General features: G+C 42.4%; 3 protein-coding genes across 3 annotated transcripts in view; all 3 read right to left on the reverse strand.

Moving 5' to 3' along the window:
* LOC111798681 (probable prolyl 4-hydroxylase 3) overlaps nucleotides 1-3,351 on the reverse strand; it is a 10,433-nt gene extending 7,082 nt beyond the window's left edge. The window contains exons 1-8 of the mRNA XM_023681983.1: nucleotides 2,882-3,351; nucleotides 2,715-2,796; nucleotides 2,522-2,619; nucleotides 2,329-2,426; nucleotides 1,069-1,198; nucleotides 802-989; nucleotides 584-658; nucleotides 2-46 (exon numbers count right to left, since the gene is read on the reverse strand). Coding sequence (XP_023537751.1) covers nucleotides 591-658; nucleotides 802-989; nucleotides 1,069-1,198; nucleotides 2,329-2,426; nucleotides 2,522-2,619; nucleotides 2,715-2,796; nucleotides 2,882-3,081 — 864 coding nt within the window. The 5' untranslated portion in view covers nucleotides 3,082-3,351 and the 3' untranslated portion in view covers nucleotides 2-46; nucleotides 584-590. The remainder of the gene's footprint in view (nucleotide 1; nucleotides 47-583; nucleotides 659-801; nucleotides 990-1,068; nucleotides 1,199-2,328; nucleotides 2,427-2,521; nucleotides 2,620-2,714; nucleotides 2,797-2,881) is intronic.
* On the reverse strand, nucleotides 396-12,741 carry LOC111798682 (probable prolyl 4-hydroxylase 3). Its single transcript, XM_023681984.1, has 8 exons — nucleotides 12,045-12,741; nucleotides 11,878-11,959; nucleotides 11,674-11,771; nucleotides 11,481-11,578; nucleotides 10,348-10,474; nucleotides 10,074-10,261; nucleotides 9,856-9,930; nucleotides 396-583 (listed from the first exon to the last, which is right to left on the reverse strand). Exons 1-7 carry the CDS (start codon nucleotides 12,242-12,244, stop codon nucleotides 9,863-9,865), a joined length of 861 nt encoding a protein of 286 aa, XP_023537752.1. The 5' UTR covers nucleotides 12,245-12,741; the 3' UTR covers nucleotides 396-583; nucleotides 9,856-9,862.
* A 178-nt stretch (nucleotides 12,742-12,919) lies between these two features.
* The window catches only part of LOC111798679 (AT-hook motif nuclear-localized protein 14-like), a 6,049-nt gene continuing 1,468 nt past the window's right edge, over nucleotides 12,920-17,500 (reverse strand). Inside the window, exons 3-6 of the mRNA XM_023681979.1 lie at nucleotides 14,237-14,368; nucleotides 13,829-13,981; nucleotides 13,402-13,690; nucleotides 12,920-13,320 (exon numbers count right to left, since the gene is read on the reverse strand). Coding sequence (XP_023537747.1) covers nucleotides 13,265-13,320; nucleotides 13,402-13,690; nucleotides 13,829-13,981; nucleotides 14,237-14,368 — 630 coding nt within the window. The 3' untranslated portion in view covers nucleotides 12,920-13,264. The remainder of the gene's footprint in view (nucleotides 13,321-13,401; nucleotides 13,691-13,828; nucleotides 13,982-14,236; nucleotides 14,369-17,500) is intronic.

Here is a 17,500-nt window from a genome sequence, read left to right on the forward strand (position 1 = left end):
ATAAGAGTTAGTCTTCTTCTCAACAAATGTATACCTTCATTCCACCCTGCAATTTGGAAATAGTCTCACTTAAAATCATGTCATATACTCAAATATATCATTTATTGCTAATAAAACAAGATTTGTGGCTAAAAACCCGCTTCTATATATTATGACACCCAAGTAAAAAAAAAGAGCACACAAATGACGAGACGAGACCATATTCGTATTAGAGTGATTGAGACAGACTAAAAAATGAATCGAAGTTACTGCCTATACCAACAAGGTGCACGTTCCTTTTCAGTGGCTTAATAATAAAACTCTCAAATTATGTTGGATGATGAAAGCATACGAGTGAAAACAAAATATGCTGAAAATGCCCGTGTTGGTTTGTAAGAATTAGTCTACGACAACAAGTAGGTCGTGTTGGTTTGTAAGAATTAGTCTACGACAACAAGTAGGTGGTGTGGTATGCCGCACAAGAGACCCAAGAAAATATTGAGACCATCAGGTACTAGAATCTTAAATCCTAATCTGAGACCTAAGTATATAAGTGTATATATGATATAAGACTATTGTGTACTAAAATTAGTGGAAAACTTACCTTTGAATTAGTATTCATTAACATGCATCCACTTTGTACATGACCATTTGTTCCCTCTTATGACAGGGCAAGAACCTAAATATCACAAGAATGTCAAATTAATTCTACTTCACAATCATTAAAATGATCCCACAGCCCTGATAAAAGGCATGTATATTGTTCATTAGAATCAACTAGATGGAAATATTGAAGATTTTGGTGAAGGAAATATCACTAACCATGCATACTTGTAGGATCTAAGGTATTATCAGGCCTCATGCTCCAGAACAATAATGCATCTCCCATCTTTGGTTTTACAGATAGTCCACCTTTACCACATTCAGACCGTTCATTCCACCCAGGCAAAGAGCTGAAGTTCCCTTCGGCTACTGGGAACACTGTCTCGCCCCCTTCTTCGACGTCTGACCTGCATTCGTATCGGTCACGGTTTTAGAGAGAGTAGAGAGGGGAAGATAAGTTCAAGAGATGTCTAAGTTGAATCTTACAGATACATGAGAAGAGTGGCTATTCTTTGGCCACCATGTTTGATGTTGAACTCATCGGCAAAGAAATCATAGTGAGCATCATACTTCTGCCCGACTTCATAGTGCAGAATTTGAAGTGCTTCTCCATTCTCTGTTTGGAATAGTGAATATCAACATTAATACCAAAATGTATTGAGACCAAGAATGTCAGTGATGTCAACAAAGTATCAACAAGCAAATGAGTAGTGTTCACCAAAGCCTTGCTTGGTTTGGGCCTCAAAACTAGAACGGAAAACAAACCCACATTCTCTATGCTCTGTTCAATTTGTGAATATTGACAGTAATACCAAAATGAACTAAGACCAAGAATGTTACTAATATCAACGAAGCATCAAAAAGAAAATGTGTGAGATCCCACATCAATTGGAGGAGAGAACGAAACATTCTTTATAAAAGTGTGTAAACCTCCCCATCATCTGCGCAAAATTTTTGGAACTCCCCTTCGAACTAAAGGAAGACCCAAAGAGAACAGTATCAGCTAGCGGTAGGCTTGGGTGGTTACAAATGGTATCAAAGCCAAACACGGTTGGTGTGCAAGGACGCTGAACCCCAAAGGGAGTGGACACCGGGCGGTGTGCTAGGGAGGACGTCGAGCCCCAAAGGGAGGTGGACATTGGGCGGCGTGTCAACGAGGACGCTGAGTCCCGAAGGGAGGTGGACACTAGACAGTGTGCCAGTGAGAATGTTGGGCCCCAAAGGGGCATGAATTGCGAGATCCCATATCGGTTGAAGAGAGGAACGAAACATTCTATACAAGGGTGTGGACACCTCTCCCTAGCAGACATGTTTTAAAAACCTTTGAGAAGAAACCCGAAAGAGAAACCCAAATAGGACAATATCTGCTAGCGGTGGGCTTAGATAAAAATGAATGATTTGTTCACCAAAGCCAACTAGAATGGAGAACAAACCCACATGAAAATGAGCTCATTTTTCATCGAGGTTTGGCTAGTCTAACCATGTCTCTGAACTATAATTGAACAGCTTAATGATGTTGAATACAGTGAAATAACTATCTTCACAACTCAACGACACTATTGTACAACGTATAAAACAAATCTTGGTTAAGTAAGGTCGTCAATCAAATCACTATCTTGTCCCACCAGACAAGACTAACACAGAAACAAAATTCCAAAACAATGATCCAAACATCTTATAGATAAGAATCATCACAAGAAGCATGAGAAATTGGCCAAGGTAACATGCAAATTTGGATAACATTACCTATGGGAATGAATGTAAACTCTGCTATTCTTTTCTCTATGTTGCTGACGATTTTGTTCTGCCCTCTATGCAGAAACATCCCGGAACTGGTGCGCGCCCTGTGGACATGACATTGCAAGCCCCACCAACGTTAGTTCATATTCAGGATTGACAAATTCTATTGATAACAAACATGAAAATGACAAATACAGACCTGCTATCTATATTCTTCCCAGTTTTAATATCCACCACAGTTGATTTTTCCATGTAAGGTTTTGCAAGACCAATCAAATACAAGCATTCTTCCTTGGACTGTCCAAAATCATTCATATCAGCAAGCATTTCAACCAAAAACATGACAAAAACCAAACAAAAAGCCAAAAGGAATTCAAAATTCTGGAACTTACCAAGAAATTGTGATAAACGAAAGCCCTAGGCTCCCATGAAATGATCTCAACCCACTGATCCTCTCTCTTCCCCAACCCATCACTGCAACAAAAAAAGAGGGTTGGGCTCCAAGATCAAAAATCAAAATCAAAATCATTTGATTCCGCTAATAAGCATTGCCAAGTACCTATGAACGGCACTATGCTGGACAGAAGCGAGACGGTGGAGTAGCTCGCTATGAGAACTTTCAGGAGGAGAGAAGAATCGGAAGGCGATGAACATGGAAACCCCAAGTGCCAAAAGGAAGACCATGATTATCTTGGAAAGCTTGAATGTGGACCATTTCCGGGCCTGAAACTTGATGTATTTCCCTTTCAACACCGCCATTAAAGAACGAAGAAGCTTCAGAAGAATCAAACCCCGATTCCGATAAGCTGCTACTTCTGAAATTGAAACAAAGATTAATATATATAACTGGGTTTGGGCGAGACTTAGCCATGCAGGAAATTGGGGGGGAATTTTTGGTGGGTAATCCGGATTTGTGTGCGCCCACAGGGAGATTGAAGAACGAGGCACTGGATTTATGAGTTTCGGATTTTTCTGGATTTTGGGCGATGTATACGTAACTGTTCCGAGATGACTTGGTTTTTTATGGTAACGACAGCAAACCTTTCTCTTTTTGTAAATTAAGGTAAAGATTAGATGATATGAACTGATATTGGGTCTAAATAAAAAGATATGAAATATTTAATTTTGTGATCCTCAGATAATGAATGATTCCTAATTTTTAGTTAAGTTTTTTTTTTTTTTTTTTTTTTTTTTTAGGTAACTATTTGTACGTTAAGTACACGTTCATACGAGAGCATTATTAAGTTGCCATTTACTTTTCGATTTGTAGGATAATTTGTTATTTAAATATAATGACAAATGAGAATCTGGTTTTGAGTGTAAATTTTTCTTTTTTTTTTTAGTTATTTTCTTGTCGGAAGAAGTTTTCTTTTGGTAGTTTTTACTCGAAGTTTTCCTCTCAATTGCCGGAAGTCAACAAGTGGTATTAGAGCATTGCCAGGAGCCGACTTTATCAAAAGTCAAGTTGAATAGCTCAAGTAGTTAAAGCGTTGACCTAATAACACACATGTCTTAGGTTCAAGTAGAAGAAAATGCAAAGCGCGAAAATACACACATTGTGGGGTCTATCTTGGGCAGACTCACTCACTCCTCCACGCCGCCATTAAGAGAGGCTGACATTGCGAAGACGGACGTCAAGTGGGTGATCAGGGAGACGACCGCCTCTGTGTAGTATATCCGACGCCTCTATGCGTCTCTCTTCACAAAGCACACCGCACAATCGGCCTAGGAGGGTATCAAATCCTGTCGGTTGGTGTGCAGCGAGTGCGAGAATCCAACATCGAGCAGCTACGGAAGGAGCTCTCAAAGATTCGTTTTGAGGATGGTGAATCTCGAGACATTACTTGACGTGAACGACCTAACGGTGGAAGAGGTGGCGCGGAAAAGAAGGGGATCAAAATAAGGAGTCGACTGATGGCGGGTCGATCCCGTGCTCGAACTGGGGAAAAAAGGCCACCTGAGCAAGAATTGTTGGAGCAAGCTCAAGGAAAAAGTCCACGTGGCCCAATCTGAGGAGGACGAGCCGACTCTTTTCATGGTGAGTGCATCAGTCCTACCCGCCATCCCCAATTCCGGATCCATGGAGGTAATCGACGACGGCGTAGCTCTACTCCAAAAGAAGAATGTCCGCAAAGAAGAATGTCCGCTTCAGCTGTCGACAAGGAGGGTCGTCTACTCCTCACTGAGGAGGAATGACTTGCATGCCTAAAGCTCCGTGACAACACCGGTGAGAGCAACGGGTCCTCCAGCCGCAAAGGCAGTAAGAAGCCATGGAAATCTCGCACTTTTCATGGTGAGTGCATCAGTCCTACCCGACGTCCCCAATTCCGGATCCATGGAGGTAATTGACGACGGCGTAGCTCTACTCCAAAAGAAGAATGTTCGCTTCAGTTGTCGACAAGGAGGGTCGTCTACTCCTCACTGAGGAGGAATGACTTGCACGCCTAAAGCTCTGCGACAACACCGGCGAGAGAAACGGGTCCTCCAGCCGCAAAGGCGGAAATAAGCCATGGAAATCTCACAAGCACACGCGCGAGAAAGAAGGGAATCAAAAGGAGTCGAATGATGGCGGGCCGATCTAGTGCTCGAACTGCGGGAAAAAACACGCCACCTGAGCAAGAATTGTTGGAGCAAGCTCAAGGAAAAAGACATTACTTGACGTGAACGACCTAACGATGGAAGAGGTGACCGGAGGACTGCGTAACGTCGAGCAGCGGAAGAAGAATGCCACTTCAGCTGTCGACAAGGAGGGTCGTCTACTCCTCACTGAGGAGGGGAATGACTTGCACGCCTAAAGCTCCGCGACAACACCGGCGAGAGCAGCGGGTCCTCCAGCCGCAAAGGCGGTAAGAAGTCATGAAAATCTCGCAAGCACACGCGCGAGAAAGAAGGAGTCGACTGATGGTGGGCCGATCCAGTGCTTGAACTGCGGGAAAAAATGCCACCTGAGCAAGAATTGTTGGAGTAAGCTCTAGAAAAAAGTCCACGTGGCCCAATCCGAGGAGGACGAGCCGACTCTTTTCATGGTGAGTGCATCAGTCCTACCCAACGTCTCCAATTCCGGGTCCATAGAGGTAATCGACGATGGCGTAGCTGCTCCATTGAGCCTCAAACCTGAGGAAGAGCTCCAGCTGGGCGTAACAAAGGCATCGGCTGAGGAGCCAATTCAATTGAAGGAGGAGCGAGTGTTCGCTCAAATCGTGAAAGAGGCGAGTAGCAAGAGCACCGGCGATGGGTCCTCGACACAGGGGCGACAAACCATATGACCGGGGCCAAGTCTACGTTCTCCGAGCTTGACTCAGGGATTCGCGGGACGGTCAAGTTTGGCGACGGCTCCATCGTCGAGATCGAAGGGCGCGGCACCATCCTGTTCGTCAACAAGGGAGGCGAGCACCATAAGCTGACCGGCGTCTACTTCATCCCGAGGCTAAAGGCTAACCTTGTGAGCCTGGGTCAACTCGATGAGCGGGCTGCCACATTTCCATCGAGCGCAGGCTACTCAAGATCCACGATGATCGAGGACGANAGGCTAACCTTGTGAGCCTGGGTCAACTCGATGAGCGGGCTGCCACATTTCCATCGAGCGCGGGCTACTCAAGATCCACGATGATCGAGGACGACTGCTCACACAAGTTCGGTGCACGACAAACCGTCTTTACATCCTGGAGTTGGAGATAGAGCAACCAATTAGCCTCTCGGCCAGGACCGAAGAAGTATCTTGGAGGTGGCACGCAAAGTACGGGCACCTAAACTTTCCTGCCCTACAAAAAATACACAAGGAGAAGATGGTGCACGGTTTGCCGGCAATCAAAGACGTGAACAGGCTGTGCGACGGGTGTCTCATCGGCAAGCACCCCTTTCCTTCTCAAGCAGCCTACCGCGCCAGTGAGCCGTTGGAGCTCGTGCACGACGATATCTGCGGGTCCATCAAGCCAGCGACCCCAGGCGGCAAGACCCTCTTCCTCCTACTGGTCGATGACAAAAGTCGCTTCATGTGGTTGATCCTGCTGCAAGCGAAAAGTGAGGCGACAGAGGCGATTAAGCGCATTCAAGCGCGAGCAGAGGCCGAATGCAGGAAGAAGATGCAAGTGTTGCGCATGGACCGAGGCGGAGAACTCACCTCGGCGAGCTTCGGTAAGTACTGCGACAAGCTCAGCATGCAACGGCAACTCAGGACGCGCTACTCCCCCCAGCAAAACGAGGTGGTGGAACGCCGAANACAAGGGAGGCGAGCACCATAAGCTGACCGGCGTCTACTTCATCCCGAGGCTAAAGGCTAACCTTGTGAGCCTGGGTCAACTCGATGAGCGGGCTGCCACATTTCCATCGAGCGCGGGCTACTCAAGATCCACGATGATCGAGGACGACTGCTCACACAAGTTCGGTGCACGACAAACCGTCTTTACATCCTGGAGTTGGAGATAGAGCAACCAATTAGCCTCTCGGCCAGGACCGAAGAAGTATCTTGGAGGTGGCACGCAAAGTACGGGCACCTAAACTTTCCTGCCCTACAAAAAATACACAAGGAGAAGATGGTGCACGGTTTGCCGGCAATCAAAGACGTGAACAGGCTGTGCGACGGGTGTCTCATCGGCAAGCACCCCTTTCCTTCTCAAGCAGCCTACCGCGCCAGTGAGCCGTTGGAGCTCGTGCACGACGATATCTGCGGGTCCATCAAGCCAGCGACCCCAGGCGGCAAGACCCTCTTCCTCCTACTGGTCGATGACAAAAGTCGCTTCATGTGGTTGATCCTGCTGCAAGCGAAAAGTGAGGCGACAGAGGCGATTAAGCGCATTCAAGCGCGAGCAGAGGCCGAATGCAGGAAGAAGATGCAAGTGTTGCGCATGGACCGAGGCGGAGAACTCACCTCGGCGAGCTTCGGTAAGTACTGCGACAAGCTCAGCATGCAACGGCAACTCAGGACGCGCTACTCCCCCCAGCAAAACGAGGTGGTGGAACGCCGAAATTAGACCATCATCGGGACAGTAAGGTCATTGCTGATGACGACCGGGATGCCTGGGAGGTTCTGGGGAGAGGCTGTAATGACGGTCGTCTACGTCCTCAATCGGTTGCCAACGCGAAGCCTCGACAGGAAGACGCCACACGAGGCCTGGTACAACAAGAAGCCAGCGGTACATCATCTCCGAGCGTTCGGCTGCGTCGCATACATGAAGGACGCGCGTCCCCACCTCGCCAAGCTTGATCCCAGAGGGCTGAAGGTCGTCTTCATCGGCTACGAACCCAGAAACAAGGCGTACATGTTCTATGATCCTGTGGAGGGGCGAGCTCACGTGTCGTGCGACGTCATCTTTGACGAGACCACCTTCTGGCAGTAGAACAACGTGACCGAGGCAGACCAAAATCCAAATCAATTCACGGTGGAGTACCTCGTCACTAAGCCGGGAGAAGGAGGAGCATAGCATCGGGAATCATCACCGCTGCCAACAGCTGCACCGGACACGCCTATGCCAACCCCAACCATAACTCCAGCTGCACCCCCCTAAACCAATGGAGTTCGCAACACCACGTATTGTAGATTCGACGCTAGATGCCAATTACGATGATGGTCTGGTGGCTAGGTACCGGAGGATGGAAGACCTACTGGGAAGAGATGAACCACCTAGACTGACGACACGCTAGCTCGAAGAAGAGGTGGTCGAACAAGACATGGAGTTTGAAGGACATGCTGCCAGGGACACTGAGCCATAGGGCTCGAATCGGAGTTCAAACAAAATAAGATAGATATACGATAGAGCTTTAGGAGGAGATTGTTAGATAAATCCCTACCAAGTGAATGTGATCCGTAATTTTTAATTAACTATTTTTTGTTAGACAACTATTTTTATGTTANTACACAGAGTGTAAGAGCATTATTAAGTTGTCATTTACTCTTCTATTTTCAGTATAATTTGTTATTTAAATATTTTTAGCATTATAATGAGAAATGAGATGGTTTTCGGTGCAAATATTTCTCTTTTTTTCTTTTTTGTTATTNTTAATTAACTATTTTTTGTTAGACAACTATTTTTATGTTAAACCAGCACAATTGAAGTGGGAAGTACACAGAGTGTAAGAGTTCTTCTTCGAAGTTTCCCATTTTTTACTCCGTCGACGTTTTCTTCTCAGTTGCCAGAAGTCAACAGTGATATCGAGATGATCGTTTATTGAGTATGGATTTCAAATTTTTGTTTGAATCTCGTGGCATCTACGAAATGGATTGATGTTCGAATTCTCACCCTATAAAACGTTGAACTACAAAAATAAAATAAAGACATTCTATTCCTAAAATATCAATTCCNGATGATCGTTTATTGAGTATGGATTTCAAATTTTTGTTTGAATCTCGTGGCATCTACGAAATGGATTGATGTTCGAATTCTCACCCTATAAAACGTTGAACTACAAAAATAAGATAAAGACATTCTATTCCTAAAATATCAATTCCTTTTGTTTGGAAACAAAAATAAATAAATAAATAAATAATCCTTTGGATCTCAAAACTTAATTTATTTGATTTTTTTAGTTCATGAAATTTAAATTTGAAATCTCATNAATAATCCTTTGGATCTCAAAACTTAATTTATTTGATTTTTTTTAGTTCATGAAATTCAAATTTGGAATCTCATGTGTCATTAAAAGCCTAATTTAATTATATGGTTTGAATACCATAATTGTGAAATCTTGAGATCAGTTAGAGAAAGGAACGAATCATTCCTTCTAAAATTGTGAAAACTCTCTAGTTGATGTGTTATAAAATTGTGAAGCTTACGACGATATATAACGTGCTAAAACGGACAATGTCTGTTAGCAGTGGACTTAGGTTGTTACAAATGGGATCATAGCCAAATACCGAGCGGAGATGTTGGACCTCAAAGGGAGTAGATTGTGAGATCTCACATTGGTTGGAGAGAGAAACGAAGCATTCCTTATAAGGGTGTGGAAACCTCTCCCTATCAAACGCGTTTCAAAACCGTGAGACTGACGACGATACGAAACGAGCCACTATGACAATATTTGTTAGTAGTGGGTTTGAGCTATTAGAACAATTACGATGATCAGACATTGAATCATCGACGTTTAAAATAGTAATTAGGGATTTATCTATCGAGTTTCACTCAGATTGATCAAAATCTTTATATAAACATCCTTCGATCCATCGAGTAAATTAACAAAGGTAGTTTATATGATATTTTTGTTAAATAATGTATAAAAGTNTATACCAACAAGGCGCACGTTCCGTTCCTTTTCAGTGGCTTAATAAAAAAAATCTTCTAAATTAAGCGTTCTTATCTTGGAACAATTCTAAGTTGGATGATGAAAGCATACGAGTGAAAACAAAATATGTTGAAAAAGCCCGTGTTGGTTTGTAAGAATTAGTCAACGACAACAAGTAGGTAATGTGATGTCGCACAGGAGACACAAGAAAATATCGAGGCCATCAGGTACTAAATCAAAATCTTAAATCTTGATTCGAATATGTGGGTATATATATAATGTAGGAACATTGTGTACTAAAATTAGTCGATAACTTACCTTTGAATTAGTATTCATTAACATGCATCCACTTTGTACATGACCATTTGTTCCCTCTTATGACAGGGCAAGCACCTACATATCACAAGAATGTCAAATTAATTCTACTTCACAATCATTAAAATGATCCCACAACCCTGAGCAAAGGCATATATCTTGTTCTTTAGAATCAACTACATGGAAATATTTAAGATTTTGGTGCAGGAGATATCACTAACCATGCAAACTTGTAGGATCTAAGGTATTATTAGGCCTCAGGGTCCAGAACAATAATGCATCTCCCATCTTTGGTTTTACAGAGAGACCACCTTTACCACATTCAGACCGTTCATTCCACCCAGGCAAAGAGCTGAAGTTCCCTTCGGCTGCTGGGAACACTGTCTCGCCCCCTTCTTCGACGTCTGACCTGCATTCGTATCGGTCACGGTTTTAGAGAGAGAGAGAGGTAGAGAGGGGCAGATGAGTTTGAGAGATGTAAAATTTGAATCTTACAGATACATGAGAAGGGTGGCTATTCTTTGGCCTCCTTTTCGGATGAACTCCTCAGAAATGAAATCATAGTGAGCATCATACTTCTGCCCGACTTCATAGTGCAGAATTTGAAGTGCTTCTCCATTCTCTGTTTGGAATAGTGAATATCAACATTAATACCAAAATGTATTGAGACCAAGAATGTCAGTGATGTCTACAAAGCATCAGTAAGCAAATGAATAGTGTTCACCAAAGCCCTGCTTGGTTTGGGCCTCAAAACTAGAATGGAGAACAAACCCACGAGAANCATAACGAAACAATCTCGAAACGGCCCTAATAGTAACATTACATTGCAAATAGTTATAATAATGCATTCATAAGCAAACTTCGGGAAGGGAAAAAAACAGANTTGGGCCTCAAAACTAGAATGGAGAACAAACCCACGAGAAAATTAGCTCATTTTTCATCGGCCCAAGCCCACTGCTATATTGTCTGCTTTGGCTCGTTACATATCGCCGTCAGCCTCACAGTTTTAAAACATGTCTACTAGGGAGGAGTTTCCACCCCTTGGGACCCAACCTCCTCGCTAGCACATCGCCCGATATGTGGCTCTGATACCATTTGTAACAACCCAAGTCCACCGCTAGCTGATATTGTCCGCTTTGGCCGGTTGCACATCACAATCATCCTCACGGTTTAAAAATGCATCTACGATGGAGAAGGTCTAGCCTTATTCCAAACAATGCTTCAAACCGTCCAATAACTGGCTCTGATACCATTTGTAACAACCTAAGTCCACCGCTAGTAGATGTTGTTTGCTTTGGCCCATTACATATCATCGTTAGCCTCACAGTTTTAAAACGTGCTTACTAGGAATATGTTTCCACACTCTTATAAGGAATGTTTTGTTTCCCTCTACAACCGAGGTGGGATCTCACAATTTGGCTAGTCTAACTATACGTGATGTTATTGACACTTGTTTAAGTAAGGTCGTCAACCAAATCACTATCATGTTCCACCAGACAAGACTAACACATAGAAACAAGATTTCAAAAACAATGATTCAAACATGTTTTGAAGCCCTCATAGATAAGAATCATCACAAGAAGCATGAGAAATTGACCAAGGTAACATGCAAATTTGGATATCATTACCTACGGGAATGAATGTAAAATCTGCTATTCTTTTCTCTATGTTGCTGACAATTTTGTTATGCCCTCTATTCAGAAACATCCCGGAACTGGTGCGCGTCCTGCGGACATGACATTGTAAGCCCCACCAACGTTAGTTCATAGTCAGGATTGACAAATTCTATTGATGACAAAAATGAAAATGACACATACAGACCTGCTATCTTTAATCTTGCCAGTTTTTATATCAACCACAGTTGATTTTTTCATGTAAGGTTTTGCAAGACTAATCAAATACAAGCATTCTTCCTTGGACTGTCCAAAATCAAAAACATGACAAAAACCAAAAAATTGTGATNACCAAAAACATGACAAAAACCAAACAAAAAGCCAAAAGGAATCCAAAATTCTGAGAACTTACCAAGAAATTGTGATAAACAAAAGCCCTAGGCTCCCATGAAATGAACTCAACCCATTGATCCTCTCTCTTCCCCAATCCATCACTGCAACAAAAAATGGGGGTTGGGCTCCAAGATCAAAAATCAAAATCAAAATCATTTGATTCCGCTAATAAGCATTGCCAAGTACCTATGAACGGCTCTATGCTGGACGGAAGCGAGCCGGTGGAGTAGATTGCTATGAGAACTTTCAGTAGGAGAGAAGAATCGGAAAGCGATGAACATGGAAATCCCAAGTGCCAAAAGGAAGGCCATGACTATCTTGGAAAGCTTGAATGTGGACCATGTCCGGCCCGGAAACTTGATGTATTTCCCTTTCAACACCGCCATTAAAGAACGAAGAAGCTTCAGAAGAATCAAACCCCGATTCCCATAAGCTGCTACTTCTGAAATTGAAACAAAGATTAATATATATAACTGGGTTTGGGCGAGGCTTGGCCATGCAGGAAATTGGGGGGAAATTTTTGGTGGGTAATCCGGATTTGTGCGCGCCCACAGGGAGATCGAAGAACGAGGAACTGAATTAATGGGTTTCGGATTTTTCTGGTTTTGGAAGATGTAGACATAACTGTTATGGTAACGACAGCTAACATGCTCTTTATGTAAATAAGAAGATAAAGATAAAGATGATGTGAACCCATGTCACATCTAACAGAAATCTAACCGAAATAACTGATATAAGAGATATTGTCCACTTTACACCGTCACATATCGTCATCAACCTCACAGTTTTAAACCGCGTCTACTAAAAAGAAGCTTCCACACCTTTATAATGTTTCGTCCCTCTCTTCAACCAGCTTCCACACCTTTGCAAGATAGAAACTTGCAACCATGGACTCTAATGAAATTGGTTGGGTGGAACACTGAATACTATTAAAGCTGATACGGTGAAGTTATTTACTCACCATGTTATAACGTATATAGATCAAACCCCACCGACCAACGACCAACAAACTTCAAGATGGTCGGCCAAACACTCCCATGAAATGTTCAATCCAAATATAATGCGATAGAAAAGTGAGATTTGATTCTAAATCACCCTAGGGGTTTGTTTATATGATCAAATTGCAGATTGCAAACTGTAACAACTACACCAAACTTGTTCATCTAAAGGGGAAAAACAGGAGAATTAGAATTAGACATTCAAGTACACCATGAAAGGTGTGGATGGATGGAAGGATAAAAACTTCTGAAGAGTTTGCTATCACCTTTACAGTATGGTGCATACTACAACCACAGAATTAGCTAACACAGTGAAGCGAAGATTGCTGGCGTTGCAGCGGTTGATATTGTACATTTATCTACAACATACTTTGCAGTCACATCTTGTCTCGTCTCGTATGTTAACTCTCATTCAGGAATCTGATCGTAATCTCTGTTTTCGGGAGAATGATGGTCTGTTCTTCCTGCACAAAGAAGTTCCCAACCTCATAAAAACACGAGTTCGGAAAAAGGAAACGATGAACGGATTCAGTGTGCCTGTGTACCTGTAAAATCATAAGCAGTGGTGGTGCCATCCAGACCTGTTCTCCAGTTGGATCGAGGAGATGTCAGGTTCACTCCCCGGGGTTGAAGCAAGAAATGACTCTCCCCGATACCTTGGTGCTCATTGTTTCCCCTGACTTGATTACCTCCCAAGTCGATGTTCGAACCATAGCGTAGACCTGACATCGATGTCCCACCAGTGGGTGAGGACAACTTGCCGGCAGATGTATCGCCTTTAATCCCACCACCAGCTTCCTTTGTCGGGTCGATTATGAAAGTACCAACAATAACCTGAAATGGACAGATCCGTACAAGAATGAACTAAGCAAAAGAATAATACATCTAAAACTCTTTATGCAATAAAACATTCAAACATTGAATGAACTTCTTAGGGAAAAGACGAGAAAAACAATATGTTGGTTACGGTACCTGCACGGGTCCAGCAGCCATCAACGGTCCACCAACTCCCCCTCCTATGATATGGCCATCAGCACTCGACAAACATACGCTAAGACCACCAGTCTTTCCTCCAATGTCAGTTCGTACATAAGATCCACATAACGAAACAATCTCGAAACGGCCCTAATAGTAACATTACAATGCAAATAGTTATATTAATGCATTCATAAGCAAACTTCTGGAAGGAAAAAAACAGAAATCATCATCCAAATGAGTAGCCAGTTATCTTTTGTCCATTTTCCGAAACAGCCCACAAAATATATCAACAACTCGATAAAATCATCCACGATTGCTACTACAAAGCATCATTCTTGTTATCGTTTCTTCCACACACCAAGGAGGAAGAGCTACGATATCAAATAGGGAGAACAAAAATACCTCATATGTAACATTGCCACCGGATGAGGCCGGCTGACGGAGAGATGCATTGGAGATCGAACCAGATGCGGAAAGGATACAGATTTCCCGCTTACATTGTTGCATAAACAGCATAATTTTCTGGCCCACGTCCTATTCAATATGACCGGAGTGTGCATTAGGAGGGTAAGGAGGACAAGGGATACAACCATAGCTCATCAAGCATATAATATAGTGTATACATAAGTAAACCAGTACGAAGCAGAAATCAACCATGTGATTTTTGTACACAATGTGACAATCAGCTATGAAAGTCGGGATAGAATTAAGAAATTCCTGTGCATGTGGTTTCTGTAATATCCTTTGATTTGGGTGGGTTTCTTATCATCCTTACTATTCCTTCACTTACTCAACAAAAGGTTTGCTACTCACAAAAACAAAAACAAAAACTTCATGAAGAACACACCAATGACAAATAGTCGATCAAGAAACAGCCCATATCATCTCCTTGGAGATTCTCATATTTCTCTCGCCTTGCCCCGAAAAGGATAGCTACATGACATGTTGAGAATGAAGTCTTGGGCATCTCTAGGAAGGACCACCCGTGTGACAGCCCAAGCCCACCCCTAGCAGATATTATCCTCTTTGGGCTTTCCCTTCTGAANAGAATGATTGTCATGGATTTAAATTCAAGTGCGTCGCCACTGGATCGTAAGTAGTAAATAAAAAGACAAAATAAAAAGAGGAGAAAAAAGAAACAGAGAAAGAAAAAACAGAAAACCATCTGCAGAACCTCTATAAGTGGACACTATGCCCCATTCACGGTATGAAAACTTAACCAACTAGTGCTTCAGGCTGACATGTTCCTTTTAATTAAACGCATTAAATATTTAATACTTCAAAGNGGAATGTTTGGTTCCCCTCTCCAACCGATGTGGGATCTCACAACCCGCCTACCAAACTCACTGAAGAGGTTCTACCTACGAGCAATAGAAATACACTGTTCACCAAATACAAGCGATATACTGAAACAAGTGATTTGCATCTCTGCTCAAATTTGCACTAGGATTGCAACCCGAAACAGAGTATAATGATTCCTCTTTCGGAATAGATCCGTTATTGATGCCTCCAAGAAAAAGAGTCACAACACCTAATAAACCTTCTCCTGACCTTCAAAATTCAAGATTGTTTGGCAGAAGAACTTTGGGAGATGATAAAATCATTAGCAGCCAGGTTGTTGAACAATGACTTGACGAAAAAAATGTTCCAACCTTTAAGTATAACTACGTCCTAGAATCGCTCGGAGTAAAGGACCTTGACCTTGCTCCAGATAGCCATACACCCTTCAATCTCTCTATCATTAAGGTTTCCCATGAACTTAAGCCGCCAGCCCACCACAGCTCCACTTTCCTAAAACCAAATCAGAAACCTGCCTGAACCCTCTTCTCCTTGTTACTGGACAGAAAACTTATCGACACGAACGAGGGGGAAAACAAGAGATGCTTTTTTAAAACGGGCTTCTCAACCAGCTAAATTAATACAAATCCACAGAGAAACAAAAGAATGAGTAGTTGATACAAAAAAAGTAGCTATAATCACATAGAGATCATCACATCAATACGCAGAAAAAAATCTCCACAATAGGACCAAAGTAGATAACCACAAAACAAATACAAAGACCTTCCTTTCAGGAGAAGACTGTAAATGAACCGACATCGTAAATATAATCTTTTAAAATTTGATTTTTATCCCTTATTNATCTCCACAATAGGACCAAAGTAGATAACCACAAAACAAATACGAAGACCTTCCTTTCAGGAGAAGACTGTAAACGAACCGACATCGTAAATATAATCTTTTAAAATTTGATTTTTATCCCTTATATCAATTCGGACTTTCAAGTTTCCCTGTTTGTATGCAGCATATTATTCTGTCAGAAAACGAAAATAACCACAGTGGATGTTGCAGATTAGCCTGGCACTCTCTTACTCATATATGTGAATTCTACCAAAAACCATGTGATACACATACCTTACACATGTTCAAGAACATAAATCTATTACTTCCTTTGTGTGTGCATAAGTACACGAACATGTGTGCCGNCATACCTTACACATGTTCAAGAACATAAATCTATTACTTCCTTCGTGTGTGCATAAGTACACGAACATGTGTGCCAGTATGTGAGAGGGGTACTAAGAAACCGTCCTCATCTGCAAGACACCTTTTAATTGAGACTTGGCATAAAAGAAACGGAACGAGAGAAGAAATATATTTTTTTAATAATGTACCTGAGTAATTATTTTTTCAATCCCTCCAATATTCCAAATTACCATGTCTATTAAGAAGCCAAGAGATAATCTTGTTTTATGTTACTCCCTGACAAGAAGTTAAAGAATAACCTGCACCAAGAGTATTATCTTATTCTTCTTACTTTTTCTGCACTCTAAAACACCCCAATCATTTTATGTACAATAGAACCAAAATTAGAACTAGTTCCATTTCATTATTAGGATGAGAAAATTCATGGGACCAAGCGGTAGCTCGAAGATTCTCGATACCAAAGTCTCAACAATTTTTGTCTCTTTATTCGGAAGAGGAATTTCACTTTTTTTGTAATTTCGTCTTATCAATGAAATATTATGTTCCTTATCAAGAGAAAGAAATCTCAAGAATGATTGTCATGGATTTAAATTCAAGTGCGTCGCCACTGGATCGTAAGTAGTAAATAAAAAGACAAAACAAAAAGAGGAGAACAAAGAAACAGAGAAAGAAAAAACAGAAAACCATCTGCAGAACCTCTATAAGTGGACACTATGCCCCATTCACGGTATGAAAACTTAACCAACAAGTGCTTCAGGCTGACATGTTCCTTTTAATTAAACGCATTAAACATTTAATACTTCAAACAACATAAAAACATCATATGCAGAGTCAATAGGTCCATAATAGCCCAAGTCCACCACTAGTAGATATTGTCCACTTTGGACTTTCCTTTTCAGGCTTTCCCTCATGGTTTTTCAAACGCGTCTGCATGGGAGAGGTTTCCACACCCTTATAAAGAATGTTTCGTACTCCTCCCCAACCAATGTGGGATCTCACAATTCACCCCTCTTCAGGGTCCAACGTCCTTGCTGGCACTCGTTCACTTCTCCAATCGATGTGGGACCCTCCAATCCACCCCCTTCGAGGCCCAACATCCTTGCTAGCACACCGCTTCATGTCCTTCCCCTTCGAGGCGGACTCAACCTCCCGTTGTGATAACACCCGGTGTCCGGCTCTTAT

The sequence above is a fragment of the Cucurbita pepo genome, chromosome LG07 (genome assembly GCF_002806865.2).
Source record: "Cucurbita pepo subsp. pepo cultivar mu-cu-16 chromosome LG07, ASM280686v2, whole genome shotgun sequence".
Classification (NCBI taxonomy): domain Eukaryota; kingdom Viridiplantae; phylum Streptophyta; class Magnoliopsida; order Cucurbitales; family Cucurbitaceae; genus Cucurbita; species Cucurbita pepo.